This window comes from Ictalurus furcatus, chromosome 18 (genome assembly GCF_023375685.1).
Source record: "Ictalurus furcatus strain D&B chromosome 18, Billie_1.0, whole genome shotgun sequence".
Lineage (NCBI taxonomy): Eukaryota > Metazoa > Chordata > Actinopteri > Siluriformes > Ictaluridae > Ictalurus > Ictalurus furcatus.
The window spans coordinates 6,114,083-6,137,948 of NC_071272.1; the positions used below are offsets into that span (position 1 = coordinate 6,114,083).

The window sequence follows — 23,866 nt, forward strand, 5'->3', positions numbered from 1 at the left end:
TGAATGGAAACTGCACTATTCAAGGGAATCTGTCTTTGTCAGTTTTGCTTTGGAGCAGAAGGAGTGGAAATCAAGACGCCTGAATACACTGAGCAGGGGAGATTGGCTCCCACACACCAGCACACACTGTGCCAAACAAGAACAGCTTAGACTTTGGATTCAACCCAACCACATCAATTCACTCTTTAAAACAGCGGAGGTATTTCAATGGATGACTAATCCAGGGGCTTTTTTTTACAGCCTGCTCCATGACTCTGCAAGATTATCAAACAGTATCTGATCAGATTCTGACATTTCAAATTCTAGCTAATTTAAGTAACAAAATTTAACTTCTGTTGATCATTTGTAACAAGATAATAATAGAAAGAAAGAAAGAAAAAAAGTTAGAGGATGTGTTAAATGGGAGTGCCACACTTATCGTTAGTTCCCATGCTGTCGGTTTCTTTTATAGGCTACTGAAAAACCACAAAAACCTCATTTTTGAGGTTTTGTGGTAGCCTATAAAGAAACCAGAGCACCATATTACATAACTTAATGAAACCTCTTGCAAACTGCTGCACATTTCCAAACTCCTTTAGGCTGTTTTTTATTCAATTCACTTTAATAATTTTCTAAAGATTTATTTTGTTTCCCTGAATGCAACACGCTAAATACAGAAGTATGCTTCAGCATTATAGCCTTATTCAGACAGGATTCGTTTTACATGTAATTACTACCACTGCATCACTGTGATCTTAGTGTGTGAAAAAACACTTTCATTGTTAAATTCTTTTCAGAGCTCCATTGCCTGACAGTTGAAGACATGCAGAGCAAAAAACAAAAAAACAAAGATGACAGAACAACACTTACCTGTGTTATAGAACAGGAACGAACAAAACAGGTATAGACACCTATATATACAATGGATATAAAAAGTCTACACACGCCTGTTAAAATGGCAGGTTTTTGTGATTGTTAAAAAAAAAATTTAATAAATAAACTAAGATACATCAGGTTCGAACTTTTTCCACCCGCAAAAAAGCACATCACCAAAAGAACACCATCCATCCAGTGCAGCATGGTGGTGGAAGCGTCATTCTTTAGGGCTGCTTTTATTCAACCAGAACTGGGGCGTCTATCAACATGGAGGGAATCATGAATAGCTACAAATACCAGTCGATTTTAGTGTAAAACCTTCAGGTGTCTGCTAGTAAGCTGACGATGAAAAGGAATCTCACTTTTCAGCATGACAATGACCCAAAGCATACATCTAAATCAACAAAGGAATGGTTTAACCAAAAGATCAATGTTTTTGAATAACTTATCCAGAGGCCAGACCTGAATCCATCTAAAAGTCTGTGGGGTGACCTGAAGCAGGCTGTGCACAGGAAGATGCCCTCACAATTTGATGGATCTCGAATGTTTTTGCAAGAAAGAGTGGGAAAATATTGCCAAGTCAAGCTGTGCGACACTGATAGACTCTTAACCAAAAAGACTTGAGTGGTGTAATAAAATCTAAACCTGCTTCAGCAAAGTATTAGTTTAGGGGGGTGTGCATACTTATGCAAGCAGGTTGTTGCATGTTTTTTCTTTTCTAAAATCTTTCTGATTGTTTTTCACTTCATTTCTATACATTGTAATTTCACACTGTGGGTGGAAAAAGTTCTGACATGATTTATCATGGTTTCATTTTTTGCATCACAAAAACCTACCGCTTTAACAGGGGTGTGTAGACTTTTTATTATATCCATTGTAGCTTCTACCGTTTGCCCTATGAGGATTTAATCACAAAAAATAATGACTAGGTTCAGCGGCTAGCGTTGCCGTCTCACAGCTCCAGGGTTCCTGATTCGATTCAAAGTTTTTCTGCATGAGTTGCTTTCATTTTGTTTGAGTAGGTTTTATCTGGGTTCTCTGGTTTCCTTCTACCTCCCAGAAAAATAACACCTCATGGTTGTAGGTGGACTGGTTACACTAAATCACTGCTAGGTGTGAATGTGTGTGCATGGTGCTCTGTGATTAACTTGTGTTCCATCCAGGATATATATACCCTAGAGCTATATCTATAGCTAAATTTAGACTTTCACATAATCTAAAATGTATATCTGGACATCATGCATGCATAAAAAGAACCAAATAAAGACTACCTATTAACTGCAGCATAAACAGCCTATATAAAATGAAATTAATTAGATTCAATAAATGGTTCAAAATGACATTGCACAAGAATTGTAATTATACTCGCTTTAGTTTATTACTTTTTTGTGCTTATTATCTAGCAATCTAATCCAATCCGATTCACTCAGACTTGAAATCGTTTTTTTTTTTTTTTAAAATGTATTGTTCAGGGCTGAGTTTCCCAAAAGCATCGCAAAGTTCAGTTCATCTTAACTGGGAGAGAGAGAGAGAGAGAGAGAGAGTGTTCAGTGTGATGCTTGCTCTACCATTTCACAGTGATCTTTGTGCTGCAATGCTGTTGGGAATCTCGGTTCAGCTTGTCTAATGTAACAGTCTCGCGCTGAATAGGAAGGTAGTGCATGGTGCAGCATTAAGATCAGCCCAGATCCCCATTAGACTGTAAGCTTTGGAGAGAAAATGGACAAACAGCGCAGTTGGATTGTTGCCTCGGCTGTGCTTCTGCTCTTCACTGCTGTGGCTCTGCTCCTGCTCACTGTGCATGTGGAGGAGATCCAGGAACCTCCACAATATATGGTAATATCTTACTTAAATCATAAACTAACACTTTATATCTCTTCTCCTGCCCTTGATGCATTTCTTTTTCAGTAGAGTGACTTTTCAATAACTTTCTCACTGGTAATCACTTATGTCAGCTTCAGTTTGCTGATTAGTGACTTGCTGATTATTTTTATTTAATGCAACTACCAAAAAAAAGCATCAATTTTGTCAGTGCAATTTGAGAAGACTTAAAAAACAACTTTTAGCATTTGGTATGGCTGATAATGTATGTAGTGCATCTTTGTAAATGTGAGAAAGAATAAATATGCTTATTTATGTCTCTGGTCCATCACTTGACCCTTTATTGAGCGGCCTATTGTCCTACTTTAGCTTCTCTTCTCTACATATTTTTCTTTTTTAACGATTCAGTGAGCTTTTATTGTTAAATTCTTTTTAGAGTTCCATTGACTCACATTTAAACACATGCAGAACAAAATAAAAAAAACCCCAAAGATGACAGAACATCTTTTTTTTTACTTAAACATCATTCAGTGATGGAAAAATATTCAAATTAGTTTGATAGAAGAAAAGAAAACATGTAGATATGGTACTGCTATGGATCTGGGAATCAAACAAAATCAAAATTCTTTTATACAGTGGTGAGAAAACAGTTGAGGATACTTGTATTTCCGATGGAAACCTCCCAGAGGAGTACAGCTGTTTGGCCTACATACTCATATTAGGCTGTAAATACATCTGTTACATTACATCTGTCTTGCATGTCCCTTTATCCTATATTTCTTAGAATGGCCAGTCTTTTGGGATGAGATTCGGACTCACGTGCCAGAACTGAAGGAATGATGCATAATGATAGAATAGAAAGAAAGAATAATATGTGACTTATAAGCAGAATTGTAGCTCATAACTGATTATTAACATGCTCTCCCTCTTTGCCTTGTGACAGTATGGGATTGTGCTGGATGCTGGTTCCTCTCACACGTCCATATACGTGTACAGATGGCCGGCGGACAAACAGAACGGCACGGGCGTGGTAACCCAGCACAGCGAATGCAAGGTGAAAGGTCAGCAAATGCACCATATTTTCTCATTGGGCGAAGGACATGAGTACTTAAGGGGAATGCAGTTTGTAGGCAAATAATCCACGGTGGCTTGGTGTGATATGATATGACCACCCTGGAGCTAATTATTTTCTAATAACAGCACATCCTGAAGTGTTTTATTCATCTGTTACTACAGTAATTTGCCAATGATTACAAGTTTAAATTTATATGTCAAATGAACGTGTCAGACTTAAAAAAACATCTAATTATAGTTTTATATGTTTAATGTTGTTGAAACAAGTTATCAGCTACTGTATAAACAGTCTAACTCTCACCAGCCTCTCATTTTTTTTCCTCTTAATTGAAGTTAATAAGACAAAAAAGCGCATCCTGTCATGATAAAGAGAAACCAGAAAGTGTGAAGAGGAAAATTACTGACTGTTACAAAGCACTGACAATGGAGACTCCTTCCATAAATGTGTAAATAAACGTCTCCTTCCAGAAAGCTTCACCGTATCAAGTAGGACACTTTTTCTTTATTAGCTCTTTTTTACCAGAGGCCAAAAAAAAGGTGTTTCTGCCTGTTTTGGGGGTGCCCATGTTCGGCATTGTATTGATTTGTGATGTCACAGTCCACAGTAGTGGTTAATGGCTCATATGAAAAGAGACACTCGGGGCTTTAAAAACTTGTAGTTTCTCGTAAGTATTTCTATTTTTACCTAGCCTACTAGGTTTGAAGAGGGGTGAATTGTTTGCCCAGCAATTGGCTCACACCCCTCCCATTTCCAATCGCCCTGTTCCCAAGCAGCTAAACACAGAGTCATGATACTCTACACACAGAAACCCAACAGTGACTAATCTTATAACAGCCTTGCATTGATAAAAGAATTAATTTGTTTCTACTGATTGAAAATGTCCGATAAGTCAATTTCCATTCCCATGCCGGAATGGAACAGTGTACTGTAAGAAAGGGTTAAATAACAACACATTTTTAATCCGTTTATAATTAGCATACGATTATGTAGGGAGTCTGCTGCCTTTCAATTACTCTTCAATTACTATAGAAATGATCTATTATTTGGCACTGTTTTTGGCTACAGGAGGAGGGATTTCTAGCTATGCAGGTCAGCAGGGGGCTGCAGGCCGCAGTCTGTTAGCGTGTCTCAAACAAGCCATGGTGGACATTCCCCAAGCACGGCATCACCTCACACCTGTGTACCTGGGAGCTACGGCAGGCATGAGGCTTCTGAAGTGTGTATGAGCGACAACCGTATTGTTCTCTGTCGAAAAGGATATTAGAGTTTCTTGTTATTATTTTTTTTTCTTTCAGCATCTCCAGCCCTGAGAAATCAAAGCAGGTTCTTCAGGAAGTGGGACAAACAATCAAATCCTTTCCTTTCAAATTTCAAGGAGCGAAAATCTTGAGTGGGAAGGAGGAGGGAGCTTACGGATGGGTCACCGTCAACTATCTGCTAGAAAACTTCATCAAGGTTCATCTGATTGTTAGAAATTCCATCCATGGTTACTGTGCATCATTATGTTTTGTTTCTAATTGCTCTCACATGTGCAACCAGTGCCCTCTAGTGGTCTAGGAAGATTTTTCATTTTGTTTCTCCAATCAGTATGGCTTTGTAGGCCGGTGGTTAAACCCAGGCAGACAGACGGTTGGTGCGCTGGACTTAGGAGGAGCGTCCACTCAGATCACGTTCGTCAACCAGGATGAAGTGGAGGATCCAGAGAACAGCATGACTTTGCGTCTCTACGGCCAGGACTATTCTCTGTACACACACAGCTACCTGTGCTATGGAGCAATTGAGGTTCTGCGCCGGCTCCTGGCCCACCTCATTACGGTACAAGCTAGCTTGAAGACCATTTAAATTCTCTTTCATTATATAGTACACTGTTTTAGACCTCTAAATGTCTGTTCTGTATTATCAGTTGATAATCTCACCCTGAACTACTGCTGTAATCGTAAAGACTGTCCTGTAATCATCCCATGAGTCACAACCTGCTCATACCGAACAATTCAACACACTTAGTACTGTTTGTCTTTACTCTTCTACACCTGTATACTGAAAGTCATCCTTATAGGTGTATAAAAACTCTTTACACACTGCAGCTTAAACAGTCAAGGATGCTTTTGTCATTGATTTGGTCTGCTTTGCGTTCGTGTTTTTTCAAGACCCAGGACAGCAGCGACACCGTGCACCATCCGTGCTACCCATCAGACCACAGAGAGGACCTGTACCTGCAACAAGTGTTTGAATCTCCATGCACTAAATCACAGCGTCCTGCGTTATATAACCCTGAGATGTTAGTGATCGTTCAAGGCACAGGCAACTATCAGCACTGTCTGAGGAACATATCTGAGATGTTCTCCTTCCAGAACTGTCTGTTCTCCCAGTGCTCCTTTGATGGTGTCTTCCAGCCCAACACCAGTGGAAGCTTCATGGTACAGTATGTGATGGTTTCACTTGAAATTACAGTAAATTTAGCATTTTTTTCAATATATATATATTTTAAACACTTGTTTTATGTGTAGAAAGTCATTTTTGTGCATGATACATTTTATTTGTGTGTGTGTGATATTTTATGCTTTTCTCTTTTAGGCTTTTTCAGCCTTCTTCTTCACTCACAGCTTTCTGAAGAAGAGCACCGGCATCTACATCAGCACCCCGGTTCAGCTCCAACAGGCCGCTCAGACTGTGTGTAATATGACCCTCGTGAAGGTACCAGTGAGTGAGTGTGTCAGAGTACATTGTCAAGTTATTGTCGCTGACATTTAAGTTAGGAGAATAAAACACAACGGGACATGCTGTTTTAGGAAAATAATCAATGATGGAGGGGTACACGGTGGCTTAGTGGTTAGCATGTTCGCCTCACACCTCTAGGGTTGGGGGTTTGATTCCCACCATGGCCCTGTGTGTGCGGAGTTTGCATGTTCTCCCTGTGCTGCGGGGGTTTCCTCCGGGTACTCCGGTTTCCTCCCTTGGTCCAAAGACATGCATGGTAGGTTGATTGGCATGTCCAAAGTGTCTGTAGTGTATGAATGGGTGTGTGAGTGTGTATGTGAGTGCCTTGTGATGGATTGGCACCCTGTCCAGGGTGTACCCCGCCTTGTGCCCGATGCTCCCTGGGATAGGCTCCAGGTTCCCTGTGACCCTGAAAAGGATAAGCGGTATAGAAGATGGATGGATCAATGATGGGGTGGTACACTGTGGCTTGAGACAAAACTGAATTACTGTTACTACACCAAAGTTCATTATTTTCCTACAGCAGCACATCCTGGAGTGATTTTTTTTCCATTATACCAAAGCAATTTACCATCACTTACCATTTTTTATTCATTAAAGAACAATGCCATTTTTTAAATCCGTTTACAGTTACATTTAATGTTGTGGAATGTCCTGGACACAACTTGTCATGTTACCAAGAAACCGGAAAGCATCAAAGTCCCTCGTCCTAAAGACTTTCCCTTGCTGGAACATTTATAGTTTTTCATAGCTTTGCAGTGGAGACTCCTGCCATAAATGCTAGTTTTCGCAGAGAAAACGTATCAAAACTGTAATCAATGATTACACATGTTTTTTAATCTCTTTATGTAGAGTGTACATCATACAAGCCCCTGTGAATGAGTTACCATGACTTATTAGAATGAGTACGTTGATGTAAACCTGTCAGAGCTACTGTTATACAAAATTAAACTGACCAATCAGAATTGAGTATTTACTGTAACAGCACTGTGGTATAAGAGGTCTTGCTGATATTTACTGTACCTTGATTTTACGTTTATTACCTGTGAAATTAGTCTGAATCCATCTATTATTCACTTTGATTGCTCACTACCTAGGGTATAACATAGTGCCTTTGTAGTCACACTTTTTATTAAACATGAAATAAGACCTGTCTTTTTATTTCATATCATATAAATGTTTCTGTACTGCACACTCCAGTGAAAAAGTGTTTCATGTCTCTCTTGGGGAAAGACATTTCTATCTAAACAGAACTAAGCCGGCTAAAGGAACTGTTTAATGAATTCTTTTAATCCTGCACACATTAATACATGTTTTCTTCACATTAGATGTCTAAGGATTTTCCAGAACAGAAGTCATACCTGAGGGACTACTGTGCACTTGCTGTGTACATCCAGGTTCTTATGCTGAGGGGCTACAACTTCGACGATCACTCCTTCCCCAGAGTTTCCTTTCAGAAAAAGGTGAGCTCACCGTTACAGTTCACAGGAGCTTTCGAAATGTAACTCTCATCTTAATAAATAACTAAATCAAGTTTAACCATTTAATCTCTCAGGATATGTGAGTGGTTTTAGATTTATATTCCTCATTCCTTCCTCAATTACTGATTCATTAATAGTAGTTGTTGAATAATGTGTTTATGATGAATACCTGAATAATAAGCTTTGTGTGTGTGTGTGTGTGTGTGTGTGTGTGTGTGTGTGTGTGTGTGTGTGTGTATGTCAGGCCGGGGACTCCTCTCTGGGCTGGTCGTTGGGTTACATGCTAAGCATGAGCAGTATGTTACCCGAGGAGAGTGTAAATTCGAGAAGAGCCCTGCATCCTGGAGCCTGGATCTCCCTCCTGCTTCTCCTAGCACTCCTCAACAGCACCATGCTCATCTTCATTGTTCTCCAAGTCTGCCATAAGACGAGGAGTAATGTCTGACCATGACCAATGGGGGGCGTATAAGGATTGCGACTGCTCCCCATTTAGAAATTGGAGATAATTAGAAATAATTAAATAAGCCTTTCTAACCTCATAGTAAAAGCAAAACAACTAAAAGTAACTAGTCATTTTTAACCACATGAGGCATTTGTTTTGGTCTCTTGGATTTGTGTGACTGAATTAAAGAACGTAAAGTTAGATTACAAACACTAAAACTTGTTATACACTGTACATATATATATATATATATATATATATATATATATATATATATATATATATATATACACACACATATATATTAACTATTATTAACTGTTTAACTATTTAACTATTATCTTATCTATTATCATTCATGACATTTGTAAGTGCAAAAATAAAATCTACATCATTTACATGTGATTTGATTAACACAACTGTAGTGGGTTTTTTTTGTTGTTGGTTTTTTATATATATATATATATATAGTTTGGGGTTTTAAGAAAAAGATTTAACCTGGATTAAATCAAAGTTCATTTATTTATCCAATTGCACCAAACTTTAAACTATGTTTAAAACAATTTTGCATTTAACACACAACTTAATCTTTGTTGAAGACATCGTTAATCCTGCCCAGATTTATATTTTAAAGTAGGAATTGCAGCTGAGGAGGTTGAAATTGGTGAAATGGTAGTATATCCAAGATGGACTGCTGTTCCTCAAAGGAATTATTATTTTGTTGTTGTTGTTGCTGCTAATTTTCACACAAAATGTGTTCACTTTAAATCAACACTAATATTAGTCCTATAAAAGTATGAGTAATTAAACATTAGATTTTTATTTTATTTTATTTTATTTTTACTGCATGATCACTTATTTGTTATTAATATGTAAGACTTATCATGGAAAATAACCATGCCAACTTTACACTCATGCTTATTCCAGTTGATTTGCTACATGTTAAGTACTTTTGAGGCAACGGCATGAAGGAATTCGCATCACGGCTATGAAAATGTAAAGATTTCGTAAAGAGATAATGCAAAAAGTTCAACGTTCCAACTTTATTGGATAAGAAACGTATCGCAGTAGGATATAATAATGGTCTTGTACGTTTAACTGTTTAAAAAATGTGTTAACCCTTCTCAAGCAACAATCTCTCTCTCTCTCTCTCTCTCTCTCTCTCTCTCTCTCTCTCTCACAAAGTTCGTTTGCTGACAGTTGGTGCACTTAATGAATAACAGGGTATCGAATGAGATAATACATAGAATTAAAAAATGTAAACAAAAAAAAGCACATGCTAACGGTATGAGGAGGTTAACTACATTCTAATAATGTGTAAACACAATTTTAATTAATAATGAATATTTTGGGGTGTACTTTCTAGGTGCTCTTGTAAGTCAGCATCACAGTATCACTGAAACAAACAAACAAACAAACAAAAACGCAGTATTTCTTCTTCTAAAGATCATCAGGAAATTCAGATGATGCAACTCCCTGCTGTGGATTTCATGTGTTCAAGTAGTACATTATGCACAACTTACATGGATGACTCTTGGAAAGGGATGTTTCCAACATGAGATGTTAACTGGATTAAAAAAGGAACGCAAAAAATAATAAAAAAGTATTGAAATATTTTAACGACTGTTAGACATTTTAAGGTAAAGTGTAGTTAAAGTGGGTGGGGGCAGGTGCTGTAGAATGTGTAGGTTTTTTATTAATGCCTTAAATTATTTATCTAAAACATGCACATGTGATTAAAAGTATTTGACCTTTCTTTTACACTCATATTTGTAGATAGATCAGTGGGGCACAAACAGGACCCGTAAAACTTCGCAAAGCATACCTCATAACAATGAGGATTTAGGTAAAGTTATTAACCCGTTTGAAAGACCAAATAACATTTAGAAGTATGTTTTTGTGAAGTTCCAGTGTTACAAAACATTTAAAACAAACATTGAATTGTATCGTTATCGTTAAGCCTTTAAGAAATGATCGAGACTGTCCATAGTACCCGTTGTTCCTAGTGTTTACGTGCCTTTGTAAAGCGCATGCGCAGTGGGCTGTATTGTGTCTGTCTTCTAAAGATGGCGTTGAGTAAAACATTCGGTCAAAAGCCAATAAAATTTCAACTCGAAGAAGATGGCGATTTTTACATGATAGGCTCTGAGGTACGCGTTTAGTTTGTAAATGAAATTCCCTAATACACGCGTGTGAAGTAAATATTGTTGTAGTTATCAGTTTAGACGGAGAACATCTCGTTATTGTGAGTGTGTTGATGCTTAGCATGCTAGCTAGCATGCTAGTTAGGATGTAGCATCTGACGCGTCCACAATGAATGAATGAATGGATGCGAAACAGTGAATTTATTTAAACAATTACGCAGTTAGGCGTTATTATGTTATATTTATTGTCATAACCTCGACCAAACCCTTTTGTTATATTGTGCGTGTTGTAATTAATCCTTGTGCTTTTTAGCACGAAGTGGCTACAAACGAGAAGTATCCTTGTCTGTACAAGGCCCTGAATTTAAAGAAAAACTCCTCTGAGACACATTAAATATGTATATATTGAGATATTTCTCATCTATCGAGCTATTCTGGTGATAATTCATAGGTTGGTGATGTATTATTGTTGTATATGTGAGAAGTTAGCGGTTGTGTCCCGCGGTGACGTCACACGGGGGACATTGCGAGAGCTGTTACAGTGGCATTTAACAGGATGCCATTGTACAGGTTTTGTTTGCTCAGACTGCTTTTCTCACTCATTATTGTTCAGAAATGTTCTCTGACTTAATAAAGAGAACCCCAAGTAAGAAATAGTGGACATGCCGGTGTCCCAGAATGCACTGCGGCAGAGTACAGACACATAGACTCGGCTTGGCTAGACAGCAGTCTTCGAGGAGATGAGGAATGAAGTCGATCAGTTAAAGCAAATGAGAGTTTACAAATTAGGAGGTGAGAGAACCGGACACACTATAGGACTAAAGCGCCACCGCATCGTTCTCTTTACGTAGAGATAAAGCAACCGTTTACATCGTCTTGTTCTGATTTCCACTCGTTCTATTCTACTGTCTCTAGCTTGTTATGCCTGCAGGATTTAGTGTATCATGACTGTACATGGCAATAAAAGGACATAACCGTTTCATCTTGCTTGGCATGCTTTCTCCAGGTTGGAAATTATTTGCGTATGTTCAGAGGTTCGCTGTACAAAAGGTACCCATCGTTGTGGCGCAGACTCGCTTCAGTAGAGGAGAGGAAAAAGATCGCCGCGTCGTCACACGGTAAGTGATTCGCAGGCCTTTATGTTTGAAAGTACACCATTTAAAAAGTTTTGCTTATAGTCCAGAAAGCAGTTGTGAACAATCCGTCTACCTTCCGTTCAACTGAGTAATTCTTGACGTCGAAGATCGTGTTACGCAGAATGTGCGTGCATTTTTAACCTGCAGTTTAGCGATCATGAGATAAACATGAGCCGAACCGTGTTTTTGTTTTAAATCCGACGCACGTCGAACGGAGGATACACGGATCGCAAACCTACTAGTAATCTAGCAGTCTCACGAACGCACGCTCAATGTCCAGGAAAGGCGTTTAGTCCTGCTTCTGGACAGCAGTTTGTGCAGTGTTTTATTTTGTGTTAGATCATGGTTACACAACTTTAGCCACCAGTGTGACTCTGCTGAAGGCGTCTGAGTGTGAAGAGATCTTCGAGGGCAATGATGAGAAGTACAAGGCAGTGTCCATCAGCACAGAACCTCCAGCCTACCTCAGGTAAAGAGCCAGCAGAAAATATTATGCACATTGTACGGTGTTTATTTAAAAAAAAATTTAACTCAATATCACTTGTCATAATAAATGAGTTCTTGATCATCTTACCAGGGAACAGAAGGCCAAGAGGAACAGTCAGTGGGTCCCCACGCTCCCCAACAGTTCCCACCACCTGGACGCTGTGCCTTGTTCCACCACCATCAACCGAAACCGCATGGGACGCGACAAGAAAAGGACCTTCCCCCTGTGGTGAGATGCGTCCCTCATTACGACAAAATTACGGTTCTAGAGTTATTCTATAGCTTTTTTTTTTTTTTTTGGTCGTTCACTCTAAACATCTTTATTAACATTACATCATCTCTTCTTTTCCCAAGTCCGTATAGGTTTGTTAGTTTTTTTGTAATTAACACTTTTATTGATTCACAAGTTAACACAAAGAGACAAACAATATATATAATGAATCAAACTATTTTAACATAAATCCCCACTATAACCCCTCCCCCTGCCAACCTCCCACCCCACCCTGGTCCCCCCACGAACACCCCCGTGGTCAATAGAATATAAACTCACATATCCAAAAAAATAAAATAAAATAATAAAAAGAAAGATAATAATAAAATAAAAATAATAAAAATACACACAATTTAAAAAAAAAAGAAAGGAAAATACAATAATCAAGTATAATCATAGACTAAACTCTAAATTGTACTCTCCACCGCCCCTCCTCGAGAGTCCCCCAAAAACGCCAAATAACTGCTCCATTTCTTCCTGAAGGAATTCCCAACTCCCATCCTTCTGTTCGACCCCTCCTCAAAGGCAGCCACCCTCCCCATCTCCACACACCACTCTGGAAACGAGGGCGCTCCATCTGATTTCCATCCCCCTAAAATAACCTGCCTACCAATCATCACACTGGTCAAAACCCAATCTTTTTTGTACCTATCCTCCAATTTTGTGACCTCCCCATCTCCCAAAATACAGAGTCTAGGGCAGAACAAGATCTGAGTGTTCAACACCTCACATACAAAGCTCTGCACCTTCAACCAAAATTCTTGGATCTTACGACACCCCCAAAAAACATGGGTGGTGTCTACATCATCTGAATGGCATCGCCAGCAGGTGGGTGTGTCTTTAAGACCAAGCCTATACCATTCTATAGCTTTTTAGCTATACAAATGATTTTTTTTTTTTACGTAAGGAATAAAACACTTTGGGATGTGCTGATTATCGTGAATTATTTTCATAAAACAGTACACCCTGTTGTTTTATTTCACTTATACCACAGCAATTAGCCACCATTATTTTGTAATTGTAAATTATGAAAGAACGACACGTACTTTTTATCCATTTATAGTTACGTTAAATGTCGTGGAACATCATAATAGCTATAAACGTATAAAGTCGTTCCTTCATCAGCCTCTGTCCTGAAGTTAAAGACAAAAAAATATATAAATAGTGGTGCTGAAAAACTTAGGGATTCTTACAAGAGTTCTGTCACTGGGGACTCCTTCCGTAAATGCTAAGTAAACATGTCCTTATAGAAAACATCACCAATCAACGATTATTCATTTTTATATCGTCTGGGTAGCATTTCTTTATTAGCATGGTATATTATCAGTCCGTCTAGGATTTATTATTTTGTTTGTTTGTTTTTGTGATTGTTGTGGCCAAAAACGCTCGATTTTGCTGCTGCTATTTTGAAGGAAGAAAAAAAGAAATTTCGTACTTTTTTTTTTTTTTTGCGGAAACTACTTGAATTGGCGACATCGCAATCGTATGAAATAATTTTTCGCAGTGATCTTTGTTGGTAAACGTGACCGTTTAGCTGTACTCGTGTTCGACGCACGTGAAGCGGGCTTTGTCTGAACGCGCGTCGTGATGACATCACGTGACTCGTCTCAGCCCTGACCTGCGGAAAATCTGCGGTAATTTTGAGCACATTGCAAGCTCCTCCGTATATTGCGGCGTTTGCTTGATTAGATTTTGCATTCATTTCTGCAATCACGAAATCCTAGGCTCCTTTATGGGAACCAAGTCATTGACCTGGTCCCAGTGTGCACCCTTCCTCCTCTTGGTGAGTTGTATTAGGCGGACAGATTAATAGCTTGGATTGGACGTGTTTGTGCGCCTAGATCTACTCAGGTCACGTTGTTTATCAGCGGCTAGCTCATTTTCTGCTGATGCTTAAAAAAAATAGTGCCCTATTCTAGACAAAACTGTTTCTGTTATAAAAGTGTGACCCAGCATTCTCCTCTACTCCCAATTTTTACTCATTTTACTTGGCCAGACAGCTATTTTTATCCTCATGTGTTTAAAAAAAAAAAAAAAAAAAAAAGTAGATTCCTAAGATCTTAATGTTCACTTGTACTTGCTCAGTTTTGGACCACCCCCCCCCAAATGAATTTTGTAAATGAACTCTCCCTACAAAGTTATTCTGTAGACTTTGCTTTGGCCTTGAGCCACACATGGTGTTTACTTTCATGTACTGTCACTGCTAATGAACCAAAAGGCTCTCTAGTTCTTCCTGGACTTGAAAGTATACACTATCAGAAGTTATTTGATGATGTCTTCTCCTCTGCTGTTCTCTTCATACAGAGCCCGCATGGCCATGTAGTGACGATGCAGAAGGTCTTATGACTGCCTGTTGAGATCCAAAACTCTGATTTAAAGCTTTTGAATATAAACAATGTAATTCACATGTGGTGTGTGTAGGTGTTGAAGGGCTCCTCTCCTCTTATCCTTTGCAGTTTCGATGACCACGACCCAGCGGTGATCCATGAAAACGCCTCACAGACAGAGGTTCTGGTTCCCATCCGATTGGACATGGAGATAGACGGCCAGAAGCTCCGAGACGCCTTCACCTGGAATATGAACGGTAGCTCTGCAGAACATTTCCAAGCGCATTCTGTTAAAGGAAAATAATAAGTATGATGTAGCAAATGGCTGATTTTTTACACTCGTAAAGCACTCAATATCAATTCCTCTCAATCCTCTCGGTTCCAGAGAAGCTGATGACGCCAGAGATGTTTGCAGAGATATTGTGTGACGATTTGGACCTGAACCCACTGACGTTCGTCCCAGCCATCGCCTCCGCCATCCGGCAGCAGATAGAGTCCTACCCTACTGACAGCATCCTAGACGAACAGACCGATCAGAGAGTCATCATCAAGGTAGGACTCGATCCGTTTCCCTATGTGCAAGTTATTAAGTAAAAAACTGGAGAAATTGTATAATATAGAATGTCACATGCTGCACACGTTTGCATCGCTAGCTGAACATACACGTGGGAAACATTTCCCTGGTGGACCAGTTTGAGTGGGACATGTCCGAGAAGGAGAACTCTCCAGAAACGTTTGCGCTGAAGCTGTGCTCTGAGCTCGGTCTCGGAGGAGAGTTCGTCACCACCATCGCCTACAGCATCCGCGGCCAGCTCAGCTGGCATCAGAGGACGTACGCCTTCAGGTGAGACGCACGCCGTTCATGTACACTTCACCTATTTCTAATGCAAAAAAGAAAAAAGCCACAATGAGACATGTCACTGAGGGCTATACCATAAAGCAAGCTCAACATTTATCAAGTTTTCTTAAACATTATAAATGCTTGTTAAAATTGGCTGTAGGGCAAGTTTTATTAGCTCTGTTTAATGTTTTCGATCATACAGAGGACCGTCACCTGACACTCAGATTTGACTGGTCAATAATTGGTTAGTAAATTCGGACCTAACCAGCGTTTACACATTTTAACGTTGGAGTACACAACTACGAGTTCTCACCCAAAGCTTGCCAATACTGCCTCACAACCCCGGAAGCCCCGCCCACTTTCCCCCCTGATTTTTATGACTTTTCAACTTAAAAGATGTGCTGACGTGGCCCTCACTTTCTGTTAAGGTAAATGCAGAATATTTAAAGTTCGTTAGCAGTTAGCTAACATTAGACAAGTGTATATAGTTAACATCCCTCCTTACCCCCACTATATTTATTAGGGTTGCCTGTGAAAATGGTCAAAAACACCACTTTTCCTGCCAAAAGAGAGAGAAGCTGAAAATCAACTGAAAATTTACTTCTTTTTTTTTATAGTGATGTGTCAAATGTAACAGTTTACAAATAATTGTAATGATATTTCGAAAGTGATTAAAAAAAAATGAACTCAGACAGATTCAAACAGCCCGTCGTGGTAGAAACTGGAGTGTATGCGTATATACAGGGATTTACAGTAACCACCAGGCACTTTAGGGGTTTGGGGGGTCTCAAATAGAAAATTCTCCACATTCAGAGATATTTACTAATCCAGAAGAATGGTACGTCGGTAGGTTTAAAGGCTACATGAGAGGTTTTTAATACGAATACTAACTGTAACAGGAAAACGTTTTAGTAGTACTAGTATAGAACAGTACATAACATGATGATGCACAACGTTAGTTACGGACACAGTGTCGATCTGTGCTATACTGACCCTGATATTTAATTTTGTTGTGTATTACGTTACACATACGTATCTCTTTCATTTCTGAGGACACGCACGGGTGCTGCTCCAAATGACCGCAGGCAGCCATTTTGCATACGCGTGGTTAAAGTGCACCTATTATGTTTTTTCGAATATTACCTTTCATATAGTGTGTTATAGAGCTGTTTGTGAATGTAAAAAAAGGTTTGCAATGTTTCAAAAATCAAAGCGCACAACAAATGGAGTTATTGATGCCCAAAAGAAAGAATCGATTCTGAACAGCTGAACCGAGTCGTTAGTGATTCCAGACTTTACTTCCTGTACTAACCTATGTAGGTTTATAACTAAAAACCCACCTCTGGTCTTCATTGGCTGCTCGCTGACAGACAGAGCTGAAACTCGTTACGGTAGCGGGCATTTCCTTTTCGACACACACTGACAACCTTAGATCAATCACAGCAGACTGGGACGTCTGACCAATCAGAGCAGAGTATGCTCTCTGAAAGGAGGAGTTTAGAACGAATCATTGAGCGAGTCGTTTGTGACAAGGGTAATGCTGCAGTTTAAATTGTGAGCATGTTAAGGTGTTTAGACCTCAGATGCGTGTAAATCTATTGTATGAGAGCTTTAAAACAAAATTAGACACTTTTAAAAACCATAATAGCTGCGCTTTAAAACCACGTACAATTGATTCCTGTATATATATATATATAGATACACGTTCACTCCTGTTTCTAACTTATACAAGTGATTTTTGAAAATACTTTATCGAAAACGTACAGCAGGACTACACTATTATAAGCAGAAGGTTTGAAAGAGCGAATAAGGAATGACCCTCCAAGCACCATGAGACATTCAGTGATTTAGAACAGGAAGGGTTTAAGATCTAGCTGCTTCCACTCATCATTCTTTCAGTCACTAGTTAAACACTAATGCTTTTTTAATGGCTCAGATCATAGGCAAGCTGCTAATGATGCCCAGGCCTCACCAGAATGACCTTCTCGCAGAAATTTTAGAAGGCAAAATAAATGTGTATTTATTTCCATGTAAATTATACTGATGTGTCCTCTTTAAGCCTCGGATACACAGATGTAGAAAGAAAAAGAAGATCTTTCATGTCTGTGGTTTTTCTCTTTTCCAGTTATTCTGTGGAAACAGCTCGTTTTTTTTCCCCCCAGCCTATAGATGAAACCTCATTGTGTCATTGTGAGCAGAAAGTTTTTTTTTTTAGTTTTTATTTATATATATATATATAATATATAATATACTTCCTGCGTTATGATTTAATATGGATCAGGCTTTGCCAAGGCAGCACTGCATAATTGATTCCATAGATGTGTTAAACGTGTTTGTTTTATTTATTTATTTATTTATTTATTTATTTATTTATTTCTATACGGGAAACATTTGAGCATAACGTAGCGGATGCATGACGTTTAAAATAGGAGCATTTAGAGGTTTTGTTCCGTCATATTTGCATGTAATTTTGGTCTCCAACAAAAACAACTAGGCTTAATACTGTATATTCACTGCTCATTCCATTTTGTGCATCACAACATAGAACCAGAGAACTGTAATTTATTTAAGAACCAATTCATTTGTTATCCCCTTGTTTGTTAGTGTCCTGAATTGTTTATTAATGCCACAAACCGCACATTTGTGCACACAAATACACATGCGCGCGTCCTGTTTACAGCGAATAGTAAACAGGACAGTCTTCCTTTGTGTTACTACACATTATGGCTGCAACAAACGATTATTTTTATGCCGTAGTTCCCCCTCTTGGTATTTGCGCAGAGCACGGTTTGCCTTGCAGTCAGCTTTGCTTTGATTTTCGTCATTAATCGTGGAATACGTCTACATCGCTGTCATTTCGTGTCGTCTGTTCTTTTGCGTGGAATCGTACGCTAGGCTTACGTTACGTTGCGGTACGCGTTGGTATCGGAGCGATATTTACAAGCACGGTATTGTTTCAAATAACTGACTAATCTTAACAGTTAACTTAATTTTTGTCATTTAAATCACAAAAAAGAATTGGACAAAAAGAAATAACGTCAACTTTAAACGTAAATGTATCCCTTTATTGATGTTGTATTAAACTGACACATGGTCGTGGACCTTACCAATAATCTTAACGAGGAAAAAGAGGTTAATAAGGTTATTAAGCTATCTGTTGCCTCTAACTTACACAATAAGGTTGAAACAGTTTCTTGCCATGTCACAAGTTAGGTTCTTGATGCTCAGTGTTCAGCAATCCCTTCACGTTCTTTTTCACAACTCCATTTTGAAAAGGGTACGAAATCGCAGATTAGGCAAATTCAGTATGCACATACTCCTTACATTATTATTATTCATTTTAAACGATGCATGCTAATGAATTTTCCTAATCGACTTACTCGATTGTGTTGGCTAATCGTTGCAGCCATACTACACAACAGTTCATTCTTTCCATTATGTACAGTGTGAACACTACAGCTGAGTCACTAACAGATTTACTATTTACAAATTTGCATTTTTTTTTCTTTCCCTTCACAGCTGATTTTATTTTAAGTGTGCTATTAGTATGGTAACATTCTGCATGTACCATCATGTTGCTTTTGCTTTTATGAGGTGTTCACACCGAGTGCCTTGAATTGTTTTGTTTTGTGTTGTTTTTGTTGTTGTTGTTTTTTGTATGCTGTATGATTTTAGTATCTTTAGATCAGTGGCCAGAGAGAAAAGCCCAGGAAAGTGTGATGGGACGATTTAGTGTAGTAGCTTTGGGTTATTTTCATGTATGTTAACTTCATGTAAAAAGTCTGTAGGGTGTATCCAGTTGAGAGCCGGCGCATTAGTGATGCACCGTGTTATTGTTGGGTTGTTTTTTGGGGTAAATTTTAGACTATGTGATGAATAGGTTCTCAAGTGGATGCATCTTTAACATCTATTTTAACATCATCATTGCTTTTTTGCTTTGCTATAATCTTCTAATTGTTTGCTTCTCCCACTGTCTGTTCCAATAGGTCTGATTTCAGGTCAATATACTTCAAAATTTCTTGACCTTCTCTCCCTCCTTACCCCCACTACGTTTACCCCCACTTCCACCTTCATGCCCTGGGAAGCTGAGTACCCTCATCTCTTCTTTATTTTGATCTTGAGCTTTTGCAGGGCTCGTTCCTAAAGGTTTCTACAATAAAATTGCTTTTTAACAGGACACCAGTGCAAAATGGTGGATCTTTTTGTAAAGCTAATTATAAGAGAGATATATATATATATGTTTACAATGACATTATTTAAGAGTAACACCAAGGTTTGCTTGAGTGATTCATTGTCATGTCTGCTGCATGTGCTGAAGTGATATATATAATTAATTCAATCTTTTAGTTTATCTGTATTTTTGTGCATGATGCATCAGATTATTTAATGTACATACCAAGTAGACATTGAATAATAATAATAATAATGATAATAATAATAATAATTTAAAGGCATTTCTGCAGATCTTCATCACTACTATGCCTTAAGGGTGACCAGTGGAAATATCATTTCCTCCAACATGCAGTCATGATCAAGCACGTCCGTACTGACTTCCTGTGACCGCGATGTTCTTTTCCGTAGTGAGAACCCCTTGCCGACGGTAGAGATTGCCATTCGGAACACGGGCGATGCCGATCAGTGGTGCCCCCTGCTGGAAACGCTGACAGATGCAGAGATGGAAAAGAAGATCAGAGATCAGGACAGAAACACAAGGTGCGATACAGAGAGAGGAAATGGATTGTGTGTTTGGAAATAGCTTCGTTTATCATCTCATAACATCATCTCTAATTATTCATGAAAAATTGTTTATTGTGCAATTTACAATCTTTGGCTATATACGCCGCTAATATTTATTATATATTCACTGGGGTGCTGTTTTAGACTTCCAGTTTTCCTCGAAGCCTCACCGAACAGTTTTGTTTTTGTCGTGTTCCCAGGCGCATGCGGCGACTTGCCAACACCGCCCCCGCCTGGTAGAGTGGAGAAACGTTTCGATCCACCACTCGATAAGCTTTACGGCATCAGAGCCACTGGATCATCACTGGGACATTTCTGACTTTGTGTTAAGGCGTACTGTGTATTTGACTTGCTTTTTTTTTATATAAATAAACTATTACTAATATGCTGGTTCTACCTTTTTTTTGTATGTTCATTTATACTGGAATTCTTGTCACGTATTATCACTTATAAAAAATTTAATAATTACACATGCAGATATCCTATATGATTTTCAGACTATTCTTGGCCAGTTCTTCCTGAACTCGTATTTTGACGTGTAGATTACAAACAATAATGTGCATGTGGAATATTGTGCTTTGGATTTATGAGTTTGATTGATTGATTGACTGATTGATTGATTTTCTCTGAAATTCTGCAAGACAAATCACAGGTTTATATTCATACACTTATTGTATTATGTTCTTGTAAAGTTTCAGCTGATAGTTTTTACTTTGGGGGGGGGGCAGCCATCGAACACCCAACGAACACCCAACTAAAAGTCTACAGGATCTTGTTGGATGGACACTCACATTTCTCAGGGGTAAAGCTGTAACTCTATATTTATATTTCTGACAAGGAAAGTCTTCCGGACTTTTCTAACGTCAAGTGAAAGAAAAATAAGCAGCTGGTGAGGGAGCGACTGTTTACAGCCGTTATAACGTAAGTGATGACAGGAACTGACTTGTTTCGCAGATGTTCTACAACATTAAATGTAACCGTAAATGGGTAAAATGTACCATGTGTACACTTTTATTAAATTCACCTGACCGTTTAACAACGGTCATCAATGACTTCCAGTTTTACTGTAGGACATCAAGGTAATATCTTAATTAAATAACAAAAACAAATAATCCAGACTGTCTCTTCAAGCATTCAGTGTTTTAAAATCTCCATGAAACGAGCAGATTTTCCAGCAGATCCTTTTATGTGAATGGAAACTGGAAGCAGTTCAAAACCCAGAAACCCCTCATTCATCAGTGGATATGTGAGATTATATATTCTCATTATGCTTTAGTCCATGTGATTGGTGTTATAATGAGTGATGAAGGGTGTGCCAGGATTTCATCGTAAGTGTTTCATGTCTGGATTTGATTCAGTGTTGGAAATGAGACAATAACGTATTCATATACATACTCTTGTTTGCCAAAAGCAGCTGTTTTACATGAACAAAAAAATATTGCAGTTATATTCCTACATGCTGAGATGTGCTACGGCTCACGCTATATTCAAATATGCTGAAAAACCTTTCAATTGTTACAAAAAGATTATACAGAAAGATTTTTCTCGAGTTTGAAGTTAAATTATATAATAATAAATAATAAATGTGTCTAAAAAAATCTACTTTTCCAATACTGGACTGTCCAGTTTCTGTGAACCTGTGCCCACTGTAGCCACAGATTGCTATTCTTGGCTGAAAGAAGTGGAACCGGATGTGGTCAAAGTGTTGTCTGTTCTGAGATGCTTTTCTGCTTACCGCGGTTGTAAAGAGTGGTTATTTATGTTACTATAGCTTTCCTGTCAGTTCGAATGAGTTTGGTTATTCTACTCTGACCTCTCTCATCGACAAGGCGTTTCCACCCGCAAAACCACAGCTCACGGGATGTTTTTTGTTTTTCTGACAATTCTGTGTAAACTACAGAGACTGTTATAAGTGAACATTCCAGAAGATCAGCAATTTCTGAAAATACTCAAACCAACCCATCTGGGACCAAAAACTACACCATGGTCACATTTTCCCCGGTTCTGATGTTTGATGTGAACATTAACTGAAGCTCTTGATCTATATCTACATGATGTTATGCCCTGCATTGTACAGGTATCGCAGAAATCTTTTTTTTTTTTTTTAGTCTGGAGTATTATTATAATTATATTAAATAACCCATGTAGGACTGAAGAAAATCTAACAGGCTCTTTGATGATGCTGAGCTCATGACTAATTTAATCAGCATGGGCATGCCGGCTTGCTTTCATGAGACTTAACATGTAAACTGAATTTTATGGCTCATATTTGATTTCCTTTTTTTCAGTGACATCTGGTGCTGGCTTTCTGAACTCGAGAACTCTGCGACAACTGGGCTGTGACTCACGCTGACCTCAGCAGAAAGTTATAACACATTACCACAACGCAGATGTAGCTGGAACATCTGGGCATGCAGCTGGATTTTTACACAAATGCCGATCGCACTGTTCCGTAGTGGAACAAAGGTTCCATTAAAACGTAGAGTTAAGTAATCTCCAGAGAAGGAGATGATCTGTGTGGAATCCCCCCCCCCCCCACCCCCCATTGCAGGGGGAAAATGATCTCTTTGTGTTTCTCTTTCATGTTCTTTGACTCATTTAAGCTGTAGGTAAGGCCTCAGAGATGGAGGTATGTTTGCTTCTCAACGAGATGGAAAAATGGTCTCCAGGTTTTCTTTAATGCATACCTGAGGTGTGTTCAAGAAGAGCTTTCCTATAGAATTTGTTGGGATGTGCTTAATGGTATATATTTTAGGAAACTGTCTTTGGCTGAATTAGATATGTGTACTTAATTCTGCTTGACCTTGACCTGCTTTCTGCATTTCTGCTAAGTATTTGGGTTGGAAAAGCTTGAGAAATATGTTTCAGTGGTTCAGGTGTAAAATGCAAGGGTTTATAGGGTCAAGTGTAAGTATGCGCTTGTGTCTGGACCAGTGTGGGCTTGCTTTAGCCTGAAGACAGGCACAAATATTATTTTCACCATTCAGTTTAGCTATAAAGGACAGAGGTGTAGCTAGGGGTTGAAATATCATTTATTACAGTTCCACATGTTTATTTGTCTGTGTTTTTGAAAGCTACGCCTTCTAGCTACGCCTGATACAGAGGGATATCATTTTTACTGTATTACTAGCATGTTATTTTAATCATATATATTGGAAACATCATAAATGTATACAACTTTACTGACATGGCAAGATAACTGTCCCTATAGTTGTACGCTAGGAAGGACACATCACTTATTACAGCATAAACTATAAAATGTTGTGTCTATAAGTGAATAAAATTTAAAAAAAAAAAAAAAACAATGTATGGAGCACTTCTGTGGTCATTCCTGCACTAGTTTGTTTTGTCTGTGAGTAAATTACCAGCTAACCTTTTATTTAACACACCTCTACTGAGTATTACCAAGGAGAAAGGGTAAGTGAGCGAGTATTGTTCTCCCTAATCAGAAGGAGGAATTATTTAAAGAACTGTTGATTTTTTTCCCCCCTTAATGCTGCTAATGCTCAAGAATCTACTAAATGTGGTCTAG

The 23,866-nt window shown here is 38.5% G+C and overlaps 2 protein-coding genes across 4 annotated transcripts; both read left to right on the forward strand.

Annotated features, from left to right (window-relative positions):
• Positions 1-1,025: 1,025 nt before the first annotated feature.
• Positions 1,026-8,607, forward strand: entpd2b (ectonucleoside triphosphate diphosphohydrolase 2b). The gene is made up of 9 exons (XM_053649363.1): positions 1,026-2,691; positions 3,620-3,737; positions 4,817-4,967; positions 5,047-5,206; positions 5,339-5,566; positions 5,899-6,168; positions 6,326-6,445; positions 7,798-7,932; positions 8,195-8,607. Exons 1-9 carry the CDS (start codon positions 2,575-2,577, stop codon positions 8,393-8,395), a joined length of 1,500 nt encoding a protein of 499 aa, XP_053505338.1. The 5' UTR covers positions 1,026-2,574; the 3' UTR covers positions 8,396-8,607.
• A 1,832-nt stretch (positions 8,608-10,439) lies between these two features.
• On the forward strand, positions 10,440-20,719 carry LOC128622534 (SWI/SNF-related matrix-associated actin-dependent regulator of chromatin subfamily B member 1-A). 3 transcript variants are annotated; one of them, XR_008388419.1, is made up of 9 exons: positions 10,440-10,542; positions 11,543-11,654; positions 12,012-12,141; positions 12,250-12,387; positions 14,886-15,013; positions 15,142-15,308; positions 15,410-15,600; positions 19,584-20,310; positions 20,535-20,551. XR_008388419.1 is itself a non-coding variant. In XM_053649124.1 (9 exons), the coding sequence occupies exons 1-9, from the start codon at positions 10,459-10,461 to the stop codon at positions 20,572-20,574; spliced, it is 1,122 nt and encodes a 373-aa protein (XP_053505099.1). In that variant the 5' UTR covers positions 10,440-10,458; the 3' UTR covers positions 20,575-20,719. The 3 variants fall into 3 exon arrangements, 2 of the variants coding, with proteins under 2 accessions (XP_053505099.1, XP_053505100.1); XM_053649124.1 differs by having other exon boundaries at positions 20,179-20,310; positions 20,535-20,719; XM_053649125.1 differs by having other exon boundaries at positions 12,033-12,141; positions 20,179-20,310; positions 20,535-20,719.
• The last annotated feature ends 3,147 nt before the right edge of the window (positions 20,720-23,866 follow it).